A 17,079-nucleotide genomic window follows, 5' to 3' on the forward strand; every position below is an offset into this window, starting at 1 on the left:
ATATTTTACCATCTTATATTATTTATTCATTTATAGTATTTTTACATTTTTTTAGTGGCCCTCTTGGGGGGGGGGGGGGTTTGGTAAGATGTCAGGGGTCTAAATAGACCCCTGACATCTCTCTTTTGAGACAAAGAAGGTAGATTGAGGACACAGCCCTCAGTCTTCATCTCTGTAGCCTCAGCAGCACAGAATGAATGGATAGGATTAGCTCTGTACAGAGCTTCCCGTTCATTCATAAACTGAAGTATAGCAAGCACAGTTTACTAAGCCTCAGATATGAATGGACAAAGTCAGTGATCAGTACTGATCACTGACTGTCCATTCAGACAAGTTTCCAGTAAATGAAATATTTACCTGTCCCTTCCCCGCTCTCCATCCTGACAGATCCCTGGCAGCAGATGGCGGGAGAGAGGAGGGGGGAACCTAGCAGCACAGTGGGGGAGAGGAGAAGGGCTGGGAGAGAGCACACAGGGGCCCTGAGAGAGTTCATGGGGTCCAGGAGAGAGGACAGGGGCCTGGGGACAGCAGAAAGAAAATGGATAGGAGGGGCAGCGGGGAAGCATATAAAGGAACCAATCCTGCATGAGGGAGAGAAGAAGTGTGCATTCAGCAATAGCAGGCGGGAAATGGATGGATTGATTCCTCTATATGCTGCCCAGCCTCCCCTCCTATCCAGGCTTGCCTGGCCCACTAGGCAAATGCCCTGTGTAACCTACGGCCAGTTTCGGGCTGAATCCAAGGATTCCAGACCCGATCAAATGTTCTTATTTTGTCATTGAGAATTGTATTAAAAAATAAACCAACTATCTCTGGCAGTATAGTATGGAAAACCTGGAAATTTCTGAGACTATACAAGACACCAGCTGAATACCCCATAAGGAAGCAGTAACTTCAGGCTGGGGTCTACTGGATATTTATTCTGATTTCTTTTAGTTCGCAGTTATAGATTGTACCATGCTGTTGCAATAGTCACTGCATGCAATATATTGCCACTATAAGCCCAGAAATATGTCTGCTTTCCATGGGGATTGGTTGGTCCTTCCCCTAAGCCCTTGTTCGGGTCATGAAATGATGTCAACATTTGCCATCTACCTGTACTGACCTGATGAAGTGGATAGTCCAAGGTTGTCTATCGAATACCATTTAAAAGAACTGGATAATTATTACTGTATGTCTGGCTATGCCTCTGGTTAAACTAATTTAGGTTATCTTAAAGGGCAATAAAGCAACAACTAGGCACATTTTTTCTTCTATATTGAAACAACAACATTATTATTTCATTTTGGAATCTTCAAAGATATCAGTTGGGGAAACCTCAAGCAGTAACTGTAGATAGCAAGTAATTTTATCAATGTATGGGATTTTCAGTTTGAAATGGACAAAGGGAATATAGACAATGATGCTGCTGAACATAAACAGCAAAACATAAAAATACTGCACTTTTGGATTCTGTACGATGGGAGCCAGGACCAGAAAAGCCGACACTCCAACAACAATAAAGGCAAGAGGAAGAAAGACCTGGAAACAACACAAAAATATTGATTATTATATAAATATATCCTCTATTTGGAGTCATCAAAGTCTTTATATAATAAAAGTCACATCATAAACAGCTCCTGTAACCATTTCTGCTCCACTTTTTTTTTTGTATCTGTTATTTTATGTAGCTGTTTGTTCCTGTACTTACTAGACTATTTGTAAGTGTCTGGTCCTTGTTGCCAATCACCGCTTAGCATATCCAATGTTGTGGACAGCTTTAAGCACAGAAAGAAACAAAATAAAAATTTGACCCTATTTTCTAAAACCACCTTCTTCTTCATACTTTCCAAATTCACTTAAACCTGAACTCTGGGCCCAAAAACGTTTATTCAATTATATTCCTTAATGGCTATAAAGGATATAAATACACTTTGTGTGCAGGAAATGCCTTTGCAAACCCATGTATTACCTGGTAAAAGTAGCAGTGACATCATAGCAGTGGGAGGGGCTTGGCAGGTGGAAAAAGCAGATACAAGACCAGCCACCCTGCTCTAGGAGAGGGAGCAGGACTAAGCGCTCTTTATTACAGGAAGCTTGTGCACAGAGGCAAAGTCTCACACTGGATTACTGCAAAGATGTGGAACAAAAAACACACAACACAGCAAGATTCAAGTAAGAATACACATGACTCTTGTATTTGGACTATATTTGCTTATCCTGGAGTTCAGCTTTAAGGATCCTGATCATCTGCTTAACTAGCTGCCGACCGCAGATAGCCGAATGACGGCTGCACTACGGCCGGCCAGTTCTGAGTGGACGTCATATGACGTCCTCCCAGAACGCGCTCCCAGGGGGCGCGCACCCGGCGATCTCCGTGATCGCTGTGTCCTACGGACACAGCTGATCACGTGATGTGGTAAAAAGCCAATCACAGCGGCCTTTTACCACGTGATCAGCGGTGTCCAATGACACGCTGATCAGAGGGAAATGCAAGTGCCGGTTCTCGGCTGCACTTTCCTCACGCTGTCAGATCGTGAGGAAAGTACTGCCGAGAACCGGCAGTTGTCAGAGCGGGGATCGGCACCGATCATCAGTGCCCTGATGATCGGTGCCCAGCAGTGCCACCCGCAAGTTCCGCCCACCTGTGCTCAGCAGTGCGCCCACTAGCTCTGCCCACCTGTGCCCAGCAGATCACCCACCTGTGCCCAGCAGTGCACCCACCTGTGCCACTCTGCAGTGTCACACACCTGTGCCCAGAAGTGCCACCTACCTGTGCCCAGCAGTGCCACCCACCTGTGCCCACCAGTGCCACCCACCTGTGCCCACCCACCAGTGCTGCCCACCAGTGCCAACCACCAGTGCAGCCCAGCAGTGCTGCCAGTCAGTGCAACCAGTCAGTGCCCAGGGGTTGTGCCAGTTAGTGCCGCCAGTCAGTGCCCAGCAGTGATGCCAGTCAATGTCGTCTATCAGTACCCATCATCAGTGTCACCTATCAGTGCCGCCTATCAGTGCTGCATATTAGTGCCACCTATCCGTGACACCTCATTAGTGCTGTCTATCAGTGCCGCCTATCCGTGCCACCTCATTAGTACTGCCTATCAGTGCCCTTTAGTGCTGCCTATCAGTGCCCATCAGTGCCGCCTATCAGTGCCCATCAGTGCTGCCTCATCAACGCACATCAGTGAAGGAGAAAAATTACCTGTTTGAAAAATTTTATAATAGAAACAAAGAAACTTTTTTTTTTTTTTCAAATTTTTTGCACTTTTTTATTTATAGCGCAAAAAGTAAAGCGACCCAGTGGCGATTAAATACAACCAAAAGAAAGCTCTATTTGTGAGAAAAAAATGATCAAAATTTCATATGGGTACAATGTTGCATGACCGCGCAATTGTCAATCAAAGTGCGGCAGCGCTGAAAGCTGAAAATTGGCCTGGTAAATAAGAGGGTATAAGTGCCTGGTAGGCAAGTGGTTAATCAGTGTGCCTTCTTGTAGGTGGTATGTCTGTATTTAGGTGTTTGGTTGAGAACTGATACTTGAGAGACAGTTTGGAACTAAATATAATATTCTTTACTGTTCATGATAATGTCCACGTACAATATCTGACAGTATAAGGTGAAGAGCTGGCAGCTCGTTTTAATAAACGTACTTCATGGATAAAGGGTACAGTGTTCAGGTTACAGCATCTTATGCATTTCCGTAAACAACATTATTCATAGCCAAGGATTTTTTTACTGAAACGCGTAAGAAGCTGTAACTTGCACACTCTACCCTTTATTAGTAAAGTACTTTCACCGGAAGAATGAGCTGTCAGGTCTTCACCTTATACTCTCATGCTATTTAAAGTGCCAGGAAGACACTATGAGCTTTGGAGCACCATTGGTCTACCTCCAGGGGGAATCAACCTAGGCATACACTTTCATTCAAGTACAAAATTTGACCTACTATTAGCCTCTTGCAGTCCCTGTATTATTATTATTATTATGATACAGGATTTATATAGCGCCAAAAGGTTTGCTAAGCACTGTACATTATAGTGGGGGACAGTACATGAGACAATACAGTAACCAAACAATACACAAGGGGTTTGAGGGCCCTGCTCTTTCGAGCTTACAATCTAGGAGGGAGGGGATAGTGGTACAGGAGGAAGTGGCTGTGGGGGATGGAGTGGTAGGAAGAGTGGAGGAAATCGGCTGTTAGGTGAGGGTGGGGTAGGCTTCCCTGAAGAAATGGGTTTTCAGGGTGTGCCTAAAGGTGAGGAGGGTAGGTGACAGTCTGATGGATTGGGGTAGCGAGTTCCAGAGGATGGGGGAAGTCCTGGAGAAGTCCTGCAGTAGGGCGTGGGAGGAGGAGACCAGGGAGCTAGAAAGTAGGAGGTCTTCTGAGGAGCAAAGAGTATGGCTTGGGTAGTATTTGGGTATCAGGTCTGTGAGGTAGTTTGGGGCAGCGTTATGAATGGCTTTGTATGTTAAAGCCTGTACAGCAGAACCCAGAGATGGGGAGGGAGAAGATGCAAAAAGAACCAATTAGGTGCGCTGCAGTGCAAGGAGCAACCTAATAGGAACAGAGAGATGATCTCATTAGTCTTCTGTTTCTCTTTTCACAGACAGTCATAGGGTGGTGATGAGGGGGACCTCTAATTACAAGTGGAATTGTAGCAGAAAAACATTCTCCCCCTTCCTTGCCAGACAGGGCTGTGCTTTGTGACAGAGTTGTGCAAATTTAACTACCATCTGACATACATAGCCAGCCTTACTGAATGAATGTTAGATTTGGGGCAGATCATGTTCGAAGGTTGGGGTATTTTGTTCAGACTTCTGTTTGTTCTGGATTGTGTGTTCCTTTCACAGTCTGCTGGTTAGAAGTGCGTAATTTACAAGACAGTAAACAAAGCACAACAAAAAAATTACCCCCTCCCAGTATTTATTACAGGTACTGATATGCTTAGCGCCGGCAATTTACACAGTGCTTTACATACAGTTGCAAGAAAAAGTATGTGAACCCTTTGGGATTACATGGAGTTTTGCATGAATTGGGCATAAAATGTGCTCTGAACGTCATCTAAGTCACAATAGAAGAACACAGTCTGCTGAACATAATACTACACAAACATTAGATGTTGCCATGGTTTAATTGCACATAACATGTAAACATTCACAGTGCAGGGAGGAAAAAGTATGTGAGGCCCTAGCTTAATGACTTCTCCCAGAGCTAATTGGAGCCAGGAGTGAGCCAACCTTGACTCCAATCAGTGTGATGATATTGGATGTGTTGCTGACAGCTGTCCTGCCCTTAAAAAACACACACCTGTTTTGAGTTTACTGGTTTCAAGAAGCACTGTCTGATGTGAAAAGAGCTCTCAGAAGACCTACGATCAAGAATTGTTGACTTGCATGAAGCTGGAAAGGGTTACAAAAGTATCTCCAAAAGCCTTGATGTTCATGTGTCCACGGTAAGACAGACTGTCTACAAATGGAGAAAGTTTAGCACTGTTGCTACTCTCCCTAGGCGTGGTCGTCCTGTAAAAATGACTGCAAGAGCACAGCGCAGAATACTGCATGAGGTAAAGAAGAATCCCAGAGTGTCAGCTAAAGACCTACAGAAATCTCTGGCACATGCTAACATTTTTGTTGACACATCTACAATAAGGAAGACATTAAACAAGAATGGAGTACATGGGAGGACACCACGGAGGAAGCCATTGCTGTCCAAAAAAAATATTGCAGCACGTTTTAAGTTTGCAAAAGAGCACCTGGATGTTCCACAGCACTACTGGCAAAATATACTGTGGACAGATGAAACCAAGATTGAGTTGTTTGGGAAGAACACACAACACTATGTGTGGAGAAAAAAAGGCACAGCACACCAACATCAAAACCTCATCCCCACTGTAAAACATGGCGGAGGGAGCTTCATGGTTTGGGGCTGCTTTGCTGCCTCAGGGCCTGGACGGATTGTTATCATTGATGGGTAAATGAATTCCAGAGTTTATCAAGACATTTTGCAGGAAAATGTACGACCATCTGTCCGCCAACTGAAGCTCCGCAGAGGATGGGTGATGCAACAGGACAATGACCCAAAGCATACAAGTAATTCAACAAAACAATGGCTGCAATAGCACAGAATACGCCTTCTGGAGTGGCCCAGTCAGAGTCCTGACCTCAACCCGATTGAAATGCTGTGGCATTCACAGCGATTCACACCAGACATCCCAAGAATATTGCTACACTGAAACAGTTTTGTGAAGAGGAGTGGTCCAAAATTACTCCAGATCGTTGCAGGTCTGATCTGCAACTACAGGAAACGTTTGGTTGAGGTTATTGCTGCCAAAGGAGGGTCAACCAGTTATTAAGTCCAAAGTTTCACATATTTTTCCTCCCTGCACTGTGAATGTTTACATGTTATGTGCAATTAAACCATGGCAACATCTAATGTTTGTGTAGTATTATGTTCAGCAGATTGTGTTCTTCTATTGTTGTGACTTAGATGACGTTCAGAGCACATTTTATGCCCAATTCATGCAAAACTCCACATAATCCCAAGAAGTTCACATACTTTTTCTTGCAACTGTATATATTGTACATTCACATCAGTCCTTAATCCTCAAGGGGCGTACAATCTAAGGTCCCTAATTCACATTCATACATACACATACTAGGGCCAATTTAGACAGGATCCAATTAAATGCTTCCCAACTGCCCTATACTGCTACAGGACGGCACGGGTGTGCAAAATCATGTATATATACGTGATTTTGCATCTCCGGGTAGATGGTGCGCAACGCCATTCACCGCCGTGGCTGTCAATTAACGGGTCCCGGCCGCTGAATACTCGGTGATTGCTGAGAATCTCTGACGGGGAGGAGAACTGTTTGTAAACAAAACAGTTCTCCTCCCTGTCAGCTCATGCACACTGCTTTGCATGGCTGTGTACAACACAGCCATGCAAAGCAGTGTTCTTACAGTGAAGCACACGGACACAGCCCAATGCAAAACAGCACACTGTTAACCCTTTGATGCCCCTCATGTTAACCCCTTCCTGCCCAATGCCATTAGTACAGTGTCAGTGCTTTTTTTTTTAGCACTGATCATTGTATTGGTGTCACTGGGGATGTCAGTGACATCAAATTAGTTCCCCCCAGTGTCAGAATGCCTACCGATGTCCCACTATAAGTCACTGATTGACGCCATTACTAGTAAAAATAAAAAAAAAATTAATAATTCCAGTATCTATACCACCATTTGTAAACGCTATAAATTTCACGGAAACCAATTAATTTACACATATTGGGATATTTTTTAGCAAAGACATATAGCAGAATACATTTTGGCATAAATTTATGACAGAATTAGATTTTTTACATTTTTTTACTGGACATGTTTAATAGCAAAAAATCCAAAATATTGTTTTTTTTCTCAAAATTGTCGGTCTTTTTTTTTCATAGCGCAAAAAATAAAAAACGCACAGGCGATCAAATACCACTCAAAGAAAGCTCAATTTGTGGGAAAAAAGGCCGTAAATTTCATTTGGGTGCAGTGTTGCATGACCGCTCAATTGGCAGTTAAAGTAACACAAAAAATGGCCTGGTCAGGAAAGGGGGGAGGGGGGTAAACCCTCAGGAGGGCAAGTGATTAACCTACCAGCATGTCTTTTGGAGTGTGAGCAGAAACCGGAGTAGCCAGATGCAGAGGGAGATGCAGAGGGAGAACATGTGAACTCCAGGCAGGTGGTGTCCTGGTTGGGATTCAAACCAACAACCCTAGTTGTGCCAGGTGGAAATGCTAACCATTTAGCCACTGTGTAGTACTGATCCCCCCCCCCCTTCATCATACAGATCTCTCCCCTCTCTATGAAATCCACTCACCAGACCAGGCATTTCAGAGTGATGGGGAGTCCTCTCTTGGCTGTGTCACGTGACTGGAGCCAAGCAGGAAAAAAAGACAGTCACCCTTACTCAGAACTGCCACTGCTTCAGTGCTTTGGGTACACAGCAATAATCAGACCTACTTAATGCGCCACTGACTCTGGGGGAATTTGAACCCCCCTGTCTCCCAATTATCTTTACCCCTTTTTATTACTACAGCAATCACTCCTTTCTCGCTCACTTCCCCCATTTCTCTAGCTCCTTGGTGTGGTTAAAAAAAACTGTCCTTATTGTACCTAAAGCAACCTCTGCACGGGGATTGCTACATTTAACCCTTAGACACTGGACTGAGTTCATTAATCTGATTCAGCTACATACACAATAAAACATTTAGATAGTAAAGCAAATTATGAACATTTCCAAGTTATCACTTTAAAAGCAAAATCCTTTGATAACTTGTTTCTTCCTGGCAAATACTTAAAAAGATAAAAGAAACTGAACACTAAATGTAAGTGAAAATGTAAAAAAATACATGTCCGAGAGTTTGGGAAAACAAAAAATATAGATGTGATATCATTTCAAAAGTATAGTTGTGTTTTCTCATTATTTATTTTTTTATTGTGTGTATCCTGGCTTGCAAAATATAGGTGTTTAATTTGAATAATTAGTTTTACACCATTTAAAGAATTATATAAGTACTGCGCACCGTACTGATGTATGAGCATTGGACATTTCTGTCAGAAAAAAGGATGGGCTGTATATTAATATGCATTTGAGAGTATGCACACACACATAAGCAAGAAGCATGGCATTTGTGTGTATTTGCACGTATTTGTGAGTATACCCACAAAAAAATAAATTAACTGCAAAGCAGATTATTTATTTATTTATTTTTTAACTTATCAATATGCAAAGCTTATTTATGCACCTGTGTGTGCATGCACATTTTAAACAATGGGTCGCATTTTAGATCAGTAAATAAAATGCTGTGCTGAGCGTTTTCAAGCTGCAGTGTTGAAGAGGCCTAAGTATTTAGATATGCGTCACTGAACTTAAAGTGATTGTATATTGTTATTATGTGTAGATGTTTGTAATTCTGCAATTTGTGCTCCTTCCTCCCTTATAGGGAGGTGGTAGTGACTGAATTTCTGGTGGACTCCTGCCATGCAGCCAGAACAATCAGTTGGCAAGGACATGTATGGATGGGATATGACCTTGTGGCACTAGTTCATAGAGTGTTCTAGTTGGGAGCACATGTTGTTCATAATGCTATTGCCAGGGGCTGGGCTGTGGGAAAATCCAGAATTGGCATTATGCATTGGCATGTGCCTGCCAACTTGGAATTTATGTTGTATTTGGCGGGATGCTGCCTGGTCTGAGAAGTCATGTCATTCCAGGAGTAGGCAGGGACTGAGGAGGGGAAGTGTCTGACCAAGTATGTGTATTGTTAATATAGCAGGGCCATTGCTGTTTCCCTTTTAAAGAAGTTTCCCTTTTAAGACTGCATGTTATCAGAAAGGGTTTGATTGGCTCAGCTTTTAGAAGTACTGGAGTGTTTGTGGGAATTGCAGTTTCATCACAGAGGCAGAAAATGTAACCTTATGCTGCACAGGACTACAGGGACCAGGATGCTTTGCAAGGAGGAGGGTTGGTGAGCCATGTGTGCCTTTGCAGAGGACATGTGGGGGCGAGTCTGCAGCCCCTACTGTTGAAGTACACTGACTCTGTTTTCCAGATCAGCAGCAACTGTGATCATTGGTACCAGTCACCAACTACGGCAGTTACCAACAGCAACGACATCTCCCACCGCAGAGAGAGAGGTCAGAGTGTTGGAAATCGCAGAGGAGGTGTGTGACCATTCCAAGTGAGGCACCTCAGAGATTGTGAAACACAGGAAAACACTAGCCAGAGAGCCAGAGCCCCATTTATCATCCCTTCAAGGAGTTAACCCTTGGAGACTCTTCTTCTTGGATGTGGTGAGCAACTTCTAACAAGTGACATGTCAGTCCTTAAGAGTGTGCCACCGATTCACTAACACAGGCCTGTGCAACACATAGACTCACACAGTGTTACAACCCTACAGTATACAAGTGAATTTGGGACTGAGCCTAAAGAGATGTCAGATTAGCTGGGGACATATTGCTGCTGTAGTTGCAGGGGATTAATACTGATCTATAGCTATACCGGTATATACAGGTGAAACTCGAAAAAATTAGAATATCATGCAAAAGTTCACTTATTTCAGTAATGCAACTTAAAAGGTGAAACTAATATATGAGATAGACTCATTACATGCAAAGCAAGATAGTTCAAGCTGTGATTTGTCATAACTGTGTTGATTATGGCTTACAGCTCATGAAAACCCCAAATCCACAATCTCAGAAAATTAGAATATTGTGAAAAGGTGCAATATTCTAGGCTCAAAGTGTCCCACTCTAATCAGCTAATTAAGCCATAACACCTGCAAAGGGTTCCTGAGCCTTTAAATGGTCTCTCAGTCTGGTTCAGTAGGAATCACAATCATGGGAAAGACTGCTGACCTGACAGTTGTGCAGAAAACCATCATTAACACCCTCCATAAGGAGGGAAAAAAGGTAATTGCAAAAGTTGGATGTTCCCAAAGCGCTGTATCAAAGCACATTAATAGAAATCAAGTGCCAAAAATTACTTGTGAGCTAATATGGTGAAATTCAAAAGTGTTATACACAACCAAAAAATAAAACTAATTTTTATATATATGTACAAATAGGTTCGCTAGCACCCTACACCAACTCATAAATGGTGTTAATAACTCTATATATTCAAACAATAGTGCAGTGCTCCCTTGCTAATTAATTAGTGTACTAAAAAATATATTTATATTAATTAGTGTACCAAAAAATGTTTTATTATCTTAAATTAATAAATCCTAAACTTGTGATTATAAATCCAAAAAAATAATCTATATAATTAACCTAAATATATGCAAGTATATTAATGACCAAAACAATATAATTATCCAATCCAATAAAACGAAAACAATATAACCCATCAACAAGTGTCCAAAAAGATATTTAAATGAATAGTTCTCCAATATTAATATATGGATTTGTTCCAACACATTGGACGGCTTCAGGATAATTGTTCCTCTATTATGCGCTTACCTCCTTATATGCCTACTTAATATAGGCTGAAATAGCTGTTTGTCCTACGGGGACAGATGCAAATACTGCTGCTCCTGAACTCCTTCCTAGATGGTTCCACACTGCAATTTACTAATTATCCACCTGATGTCTCTCCAGTGTCTAGTTTCTTATGGTGGTATAAGGATGGATGGATTTCCCCTTCTCACCTCCAGGGGTCTATTCCTCCTTGTATCCCCTCCAGGTCTCCACATACATGATACCAAAAGAAAAGCAAAAAATAGTGCCTTATCCTTTAAAAACCTTTATTTATATAGCCAGTAATCCCACTCACATATTTAACAAATGAAATGCGCCTTATCAAACTTTGTGTGTGCTCAGCACAAATCTCGTACTCGCCGTGACAAGCCGACTTAGCGTGATGATGTCAGAGCCCCTCCCCTATGCGTTACGCCACCGGTCACGTGGCTTCATCAGGGAAATTGATTCGCAAGGTAGCGCTGCACTATTGTTTTAATACATTAATAGAAAGTTTTGTGGAAGGGAAAAGTGTGGAAGAAAAAGGTGCACAAGCAGCAGGGATTACCGCAGCCTGGAGAGGATTGTCAGGAAAAGGCCATTCAAAAGTGTTGGGGACTTTCACAAGGAGTGGACTGTGGCTGGAGTCAGTGCATCAAGAGCCACCACACACAGACGGATCCTGGACATGGGCTTCAAATGTCGTATTCCTCTTGTCAAGCCGCTCCTGAACAACAAACAATGTCAGAAGCGTCTTACCTGGGCTAAAGAAAAGCAGACCTGGTCTGTTGCTCAGTGGTCCAAAGTCCTCTTTTCTGATGAGAGCAACTTTTGCATCTCATTTGGAAATCAAGGACCCAGAGTATGGAGGAAGAATGGAGAGGAGGCACACACTGCAAGATGCTTAAAGTCCAGTGTGAAGTTTCCACAGTCTGTGTTGATTTGGGGAGCCATGTCATCTGCTGGTGTTGGTCCACTGTGCTTCATTAAGTTCAGGGTCAACGCAGTCGTCTACCTGGAGATTTTGGAGCACTTCATGCTTCCTTCCGCAGATGAGCTTTATGGGGATGCTGACTTCATTTTCCAGCAGGACTTGGCACTTACCCACACTGCCAAAATCACCAAAACCTGGTTCAATGACCATGGGATTACTGTGCTTGAATAGCCAGCAAACTCGCCTGACCTGAACCCCACAGAGAATCTATGGGGCATTGCCAAGAGAAAGATGAGAGACATGAGACCGAACAATGCAGAAGAGCTGAAGGCCGCTATTGAAGCATCCTGGTCTTCCATAACACCTCAGCAGTGCCACGGGCTGATAACTTCCATGCCACGCTGCAAAAGGGGCCCAATTTTGCAATTGCTGCAAAAGGGGCCCAAACCAAGTACTGAGTATATATGCATGCTTATACTTTTCAGAGGTCCGATATTGTTCTATGTACAATCCTTGTTTTACTGATTGCATGTAATATTCTAATTTTCTGAGATTGTGGATTTGGGGTTTTCATGAGCTGCAAGCCATAATCATCACAATTATGACAAATCACAGCTTGTGTTTATTGATGTTATTGTGCAAATTCTAGATGGTTTGTGTATTCAGTGCATTTAACTGCTATTCTTCAAGTTAATTTGCAGTCTATTTGCAGAGTTTTACCCGTCTTATTGAAACTGTTATAAAACTTCTCACAAGGTGTACTGGTGTGCTGTGGATCTAATATATATATGGTTCATCACTGAAGTAACGACAGAAGTGCCCGTTAATTCCAGTGGCTCCTGCGGGGGTGAGTGCTACATTAAGATCTTTATGAGATTGTGCAGGGTGGTTATGAGATCGTATATATTTGATTTTATGGTATTAAGGGTATAATACATAGGTTTTTAATATTTTCATGTGGGATTGATGCTTTTGTAAATTCAAATATTATATTTTTGTAATTAATTCATTAGTTTACATATATGTTTTATCTCATTTCTTGCATATGTTTCTTCTATGTGTATATATATATATGAAGAATGGGTAAGACTATACCTAGCAAGCAGCTAAATACTGTACGTGGTTAAAAACAGATATGTAAACTGTTACACTTGCCAAAAGATATGTACAGTAATTATGTCTAGCCTGTCTTGTGTTTCAGGAGTCTTTATATTACTTTGACAGGCCAGTGGCCATCTGTGGATCTCCTTTCATTTTTATGATGGTTGGAGGTTCCTGGATGGGATGCAGGATGACAACACAAAATTACTTTAACGTACGGTAAATGCATTAAATGCACTTTTATGTAACTGGGTCCCATTTTCAAGCTGGTGATTTCACTATTCTCTACTGTAGTTAAGCAATGCAGGTAAGTCACTACAATGACAGATCATCAACATGTTAATGTAATCATCAGTCTGCTTGCTGCTCCTACTAGCTGTTGGTTATGTGTTAGAGAAGACACTGGTAGTGATGAGGCAGAACTCTGTTTTACTTGTGTGGCTTAAGTTGCAAACATACAGAACACATTTCAGCAAACTGACAGCAGACATCTTGGTTTGAGATGAGAGAGAAGAAGAGAGAACCAACAAGTTTTACACATATGCACAACTAATAACCTTAGTGTACAGTGCCATCTACTGGTCAAGTGATATTAACATACAATACTATATATAGTACATTATAATACATGCTGTTGCATTCCCAACACTAGCAAGCTCCCAGTGTTAATTTGGCAGCACTGTGCAACAGGGAAACAGGGAAGAACTAGGTTGTGGGAGATTTTTTACTTCCAGACCAGAGCTAATAAGATGTGCTGGGCTGGTGACCCTGAGTGGAGATATTTCACTAGTCAGACTTCGTTTGGAGTGGGACCCATAGTCAATGGCACTTGTTAGGCATTGTACTGAATATTCTATAGGTATTATAAATGTTATAATATAGTATATATTTACATACTACCTGTTAAGACCTGCAAACACAGCCTTTGGCATAGAGTAAGTATTTCAGCACCAACTTCCTTTACAGTTCTCTGATGTCATGTGACCAAATGCCAAACACTGTCTACAGCACTGGGCTTTTGGTCACATGACATCTCAGAGCTTCTGCTGATGCTTTAAGATGCAAAAAAGTGTGAACAATCAAACCATGCCCTTTAGGAACACCCCACCAGTTAATGAGACACCATAGCACTCTTTGCACAGATATCTGTCAAATTAAATGGGCTAGTTTGTTGTGCTTGTCCCCTAGGTCAAAGGTTCCCAGTCCTCCCATGCTGTGCAATGTTGTGAAGCCTGAACTGCCCCCACTGCACAGGGGACTGCAGAAAGCTAATATAAATACAGGTTCAGGTACTTATGCTAGCTGTGTAAAATACATTTAGAAGGATTCTGTCATTAAAAAAGAAAAAACACAGCATGCCAATCCTGACCTCTTCTTCTAAACATGCCATTCTGCCTGGCTGTCATGTTAATGCTATGAATTTACAGTGAGATAATACATTTCCGGTATGCTAGCTGCGCATTTCAATAATTAATAATAAAATATTTTTTATGAGTATGAAGGACTAAATGATAGTTTTATGATTTATGCAAATATGTGCCTCTGTGCTGAGTGATTGGGTTAGAACACCTGCAATATTGCTAATATCAGATATTGCAATTATAATTGACTCCTCTGTCATGAGTAAGCTCTAAACTACTGCAAAATGCTCTCTGATGTCTCTCTCTCTGTATTCTTTAATGCATCTCTCCCTGATGTGCCTCTCTCTATGATTGCTCTCTCTTATTTTTCTCTCTCTCTCTCTCTCTCTGATGTATCATTCTCTCTCTGATGTGTGTCTCTCTCTCTTTCTGTCTCTCTCTCTCACTCTGATGTCTCTCTCTCTCTGATCTTTCTTCCTCTCTGATGGCTCTCTCTGTATTCTCCCTCTCTCTGATCTCTCTCTCTCTTTCTGATGTCTCTCTCTGTATTCTCTGATGTCTCTCTCTCTCTCTGATGTCTCTCTGTATCTTTCTGTCTCTGAGGTCTCACTTTCTCTCTCTCTCTCTCTCTCTGATGTCTCTCTCTGATGTTTCTCTCTGTATTTTCTCTCTGATCTCTCTCGCTCTCTGATGTCTCTATCTGTATTCTCTCTCTCTGATCTCTCTCTCTAAAGTATCTCTCCGTATTCTCTCTCTCTGATCTCTCTCTGATGTCTCTCTCTGTATTCTCTCTCTATCTCTGATGTCTCTCTCTCTCTCTCTCTGATATCTATTTCTGTATCTCTGATGTCTCTCTCTCTGTCTCTCTCTGATGTCTCTCTCTGTATTCTCTCTCTCTGATGACTTTCTCTTTCTGTCTCACTCTCTGTCTCTCTCTGATCTCTCTGTATTCTCTCTCTGATGTCTGTCTTTCTGTATGCTCTGCTGACTCAGAGAACATTGTACCTTTTTCTCTGGAGGAGAGGAGAGAAAAGTGAAAGAAAACTCGGCTCTGATCCCAGTCACAGCTCACAGTGCGGTACAGAGCAGCACCAGACATGCCCCCTTCATAAAGACTCAGACATGTTTCTCATTACACAGGCTGTCAATCAAAGGGCATGGCATCATCATTTTCTTTCTATGGTGTCAGTTTTTTAACAGGCTGTTCTTCTACCTGCCATACTATGCACAAATGATGTGTGCCCTTGTTCTTTATTAGATTTAATGTTTTGTTTATATTTGACTTTCCAGGTTTACAACCACTTTAAGACCCAATTAAAGGGCCGCCAATCTGGGATTGAAAAGGGGTAAGAATTAAAGAGAAATCTACTTTATATTATCAGAATTGCCACTATTTATATTTAGGTTTTTGTCTCACCTTGTATGGGCGCTCCAGGTTGGGCTCCTTGAAGCGAAGAACAATCAGGCTAGTACAAGTTAGTCCAATCAGGAGCCTCGAGCAAAAGCTGAAGTAATTGGTTAATGAGAGGAGGTCGGAAGGTATGACAAATATGCATCCTATCAGTGTGGAGATAATCATCGCTGGAGCTGGAGTCAAGTAACGGACATGGAGCATGGAGACGAGTGACGGCAAATGTCCTTCTTTGCTGCCGGCATAATTTAACCTCCCGAGCATAAACATGCAACCATTGAGAGAACCGAATATGGAGAAGGCCACTGAGACAGGCATAATCCAGGACCATGATGGGATCATTCTATCAGCCCAGGTAATTGAGACAGCAGCTGCAATGACAGAATGGTTCAATAACATTAGTTTCTTTTGTATATTTCAATGGGTAGACCATCCAGACCTGAGGCTTTATTATTGGTTGAGTCTGCAGTGGCCTCAACAATCTCTTCTAACGTAAGTGGGGTGTCTAATGTTGTGTGTATCAGGTTAACTTGGTTTACTTTTCTTGTGGTCTAGGTTAACTGCCATATCATAGCCCTGTATTTCCGTCAGTTATTTTAATGAAATTTAATGGATTCTTTCATTAATGCTGGTGTATTGCCATTTACTTTGCCTTTTTGACAATATACTTACTTTATTTACAATCTACTAGCCTGGAGTTATTTCCTATATAATAGTCTAGAAATGTTTTTGGTAAGAATACCTTGCAAGAACTCTTTCAGGGTGTCCCAGGCCAATGGCCGGGGAGCGTAATGATACACAAAAAGTCAGTAAGATCCAGCATAACTTTATCCTGGTCCATAATTAAGTTCAGCCAGAATGGCTTGATGTTCCAAGGCATAAGCCCCGGTTCCCTCAATGCCACCAATGTTAGTATCAATGGAAAATGGTCCAACAAGCTACAGGGTCCACAAGTGAAGATGCAACCCAAGGGAGTACACTAGCCATGCATAGGACCAAGTCTATATGAGAAAGAGACTGGTATATACTAGAGCAGCATGAGTAGGCACCTTTTTTGGGTGTTGTTCATGGCAAACCTCATACAATCCTAATGCCCACACTTCATAAATCAGGTCTTAGCTACCATGCACCCTACTGCCTCCTGTTTCAGTTAGACTATCTATAGACCAGTTCAATACACTGTTAAAGTCCCCAACTGCAACCACCGGGACGGTGAGATATTGAGCCATTACCCAGGACAATTTCAAAAGAACCTTGTTTCAAAAAAGATGGGGGTACATAGATATTT

General features: G+C 42.1%; 1 protein-coding gene across 1 annotated transcript in view; it reads right to left on the reverse strand.

Annotated features, from left to right (window-relative positions):
- Positions 1–349: 349 nt before the first annotated feature.
- Positions 350–17,079, reverse strand: part of LOC149460453 (solute carrier family 7 member 13-like) — a 34,870-nt gene continuing 18,140 nt past the window's right edge. The window contains exons 3-4 of the mRNA XM_089679723.1: positions 15,798–16,162; positions 350–1,521 (exon numbers count right to left, since the gene is read on the reverse strand). Coding sequence (XP_089535849.1) covers positions 1,276–1,521; positions 15,798–16,162 — 611 coding nt within the window. The 3' untranslated portion in view covers positions 350–1,275. The remainder of the gene's footprint in view (positions 1,522–15,797; positions 16,163–17,079) is intronic.

This window comes from Staurois parvus, unplaced genomic scaffold, assembly GCF_062004578.1.
Source record: "Staurois parvus isolate SC_StPar_1 unplaced genomic scaffold, SC_StPar_1.0 ptg000230l, whole genome shotgun sequence".
In the NCBI taxonomy this organism is placed as follows: domain Eukaryota; kingdom Metazoa; phylum Chordata; class Amphibia; order Anura; family Ranidae; genus Staurois; species Staurois parvus.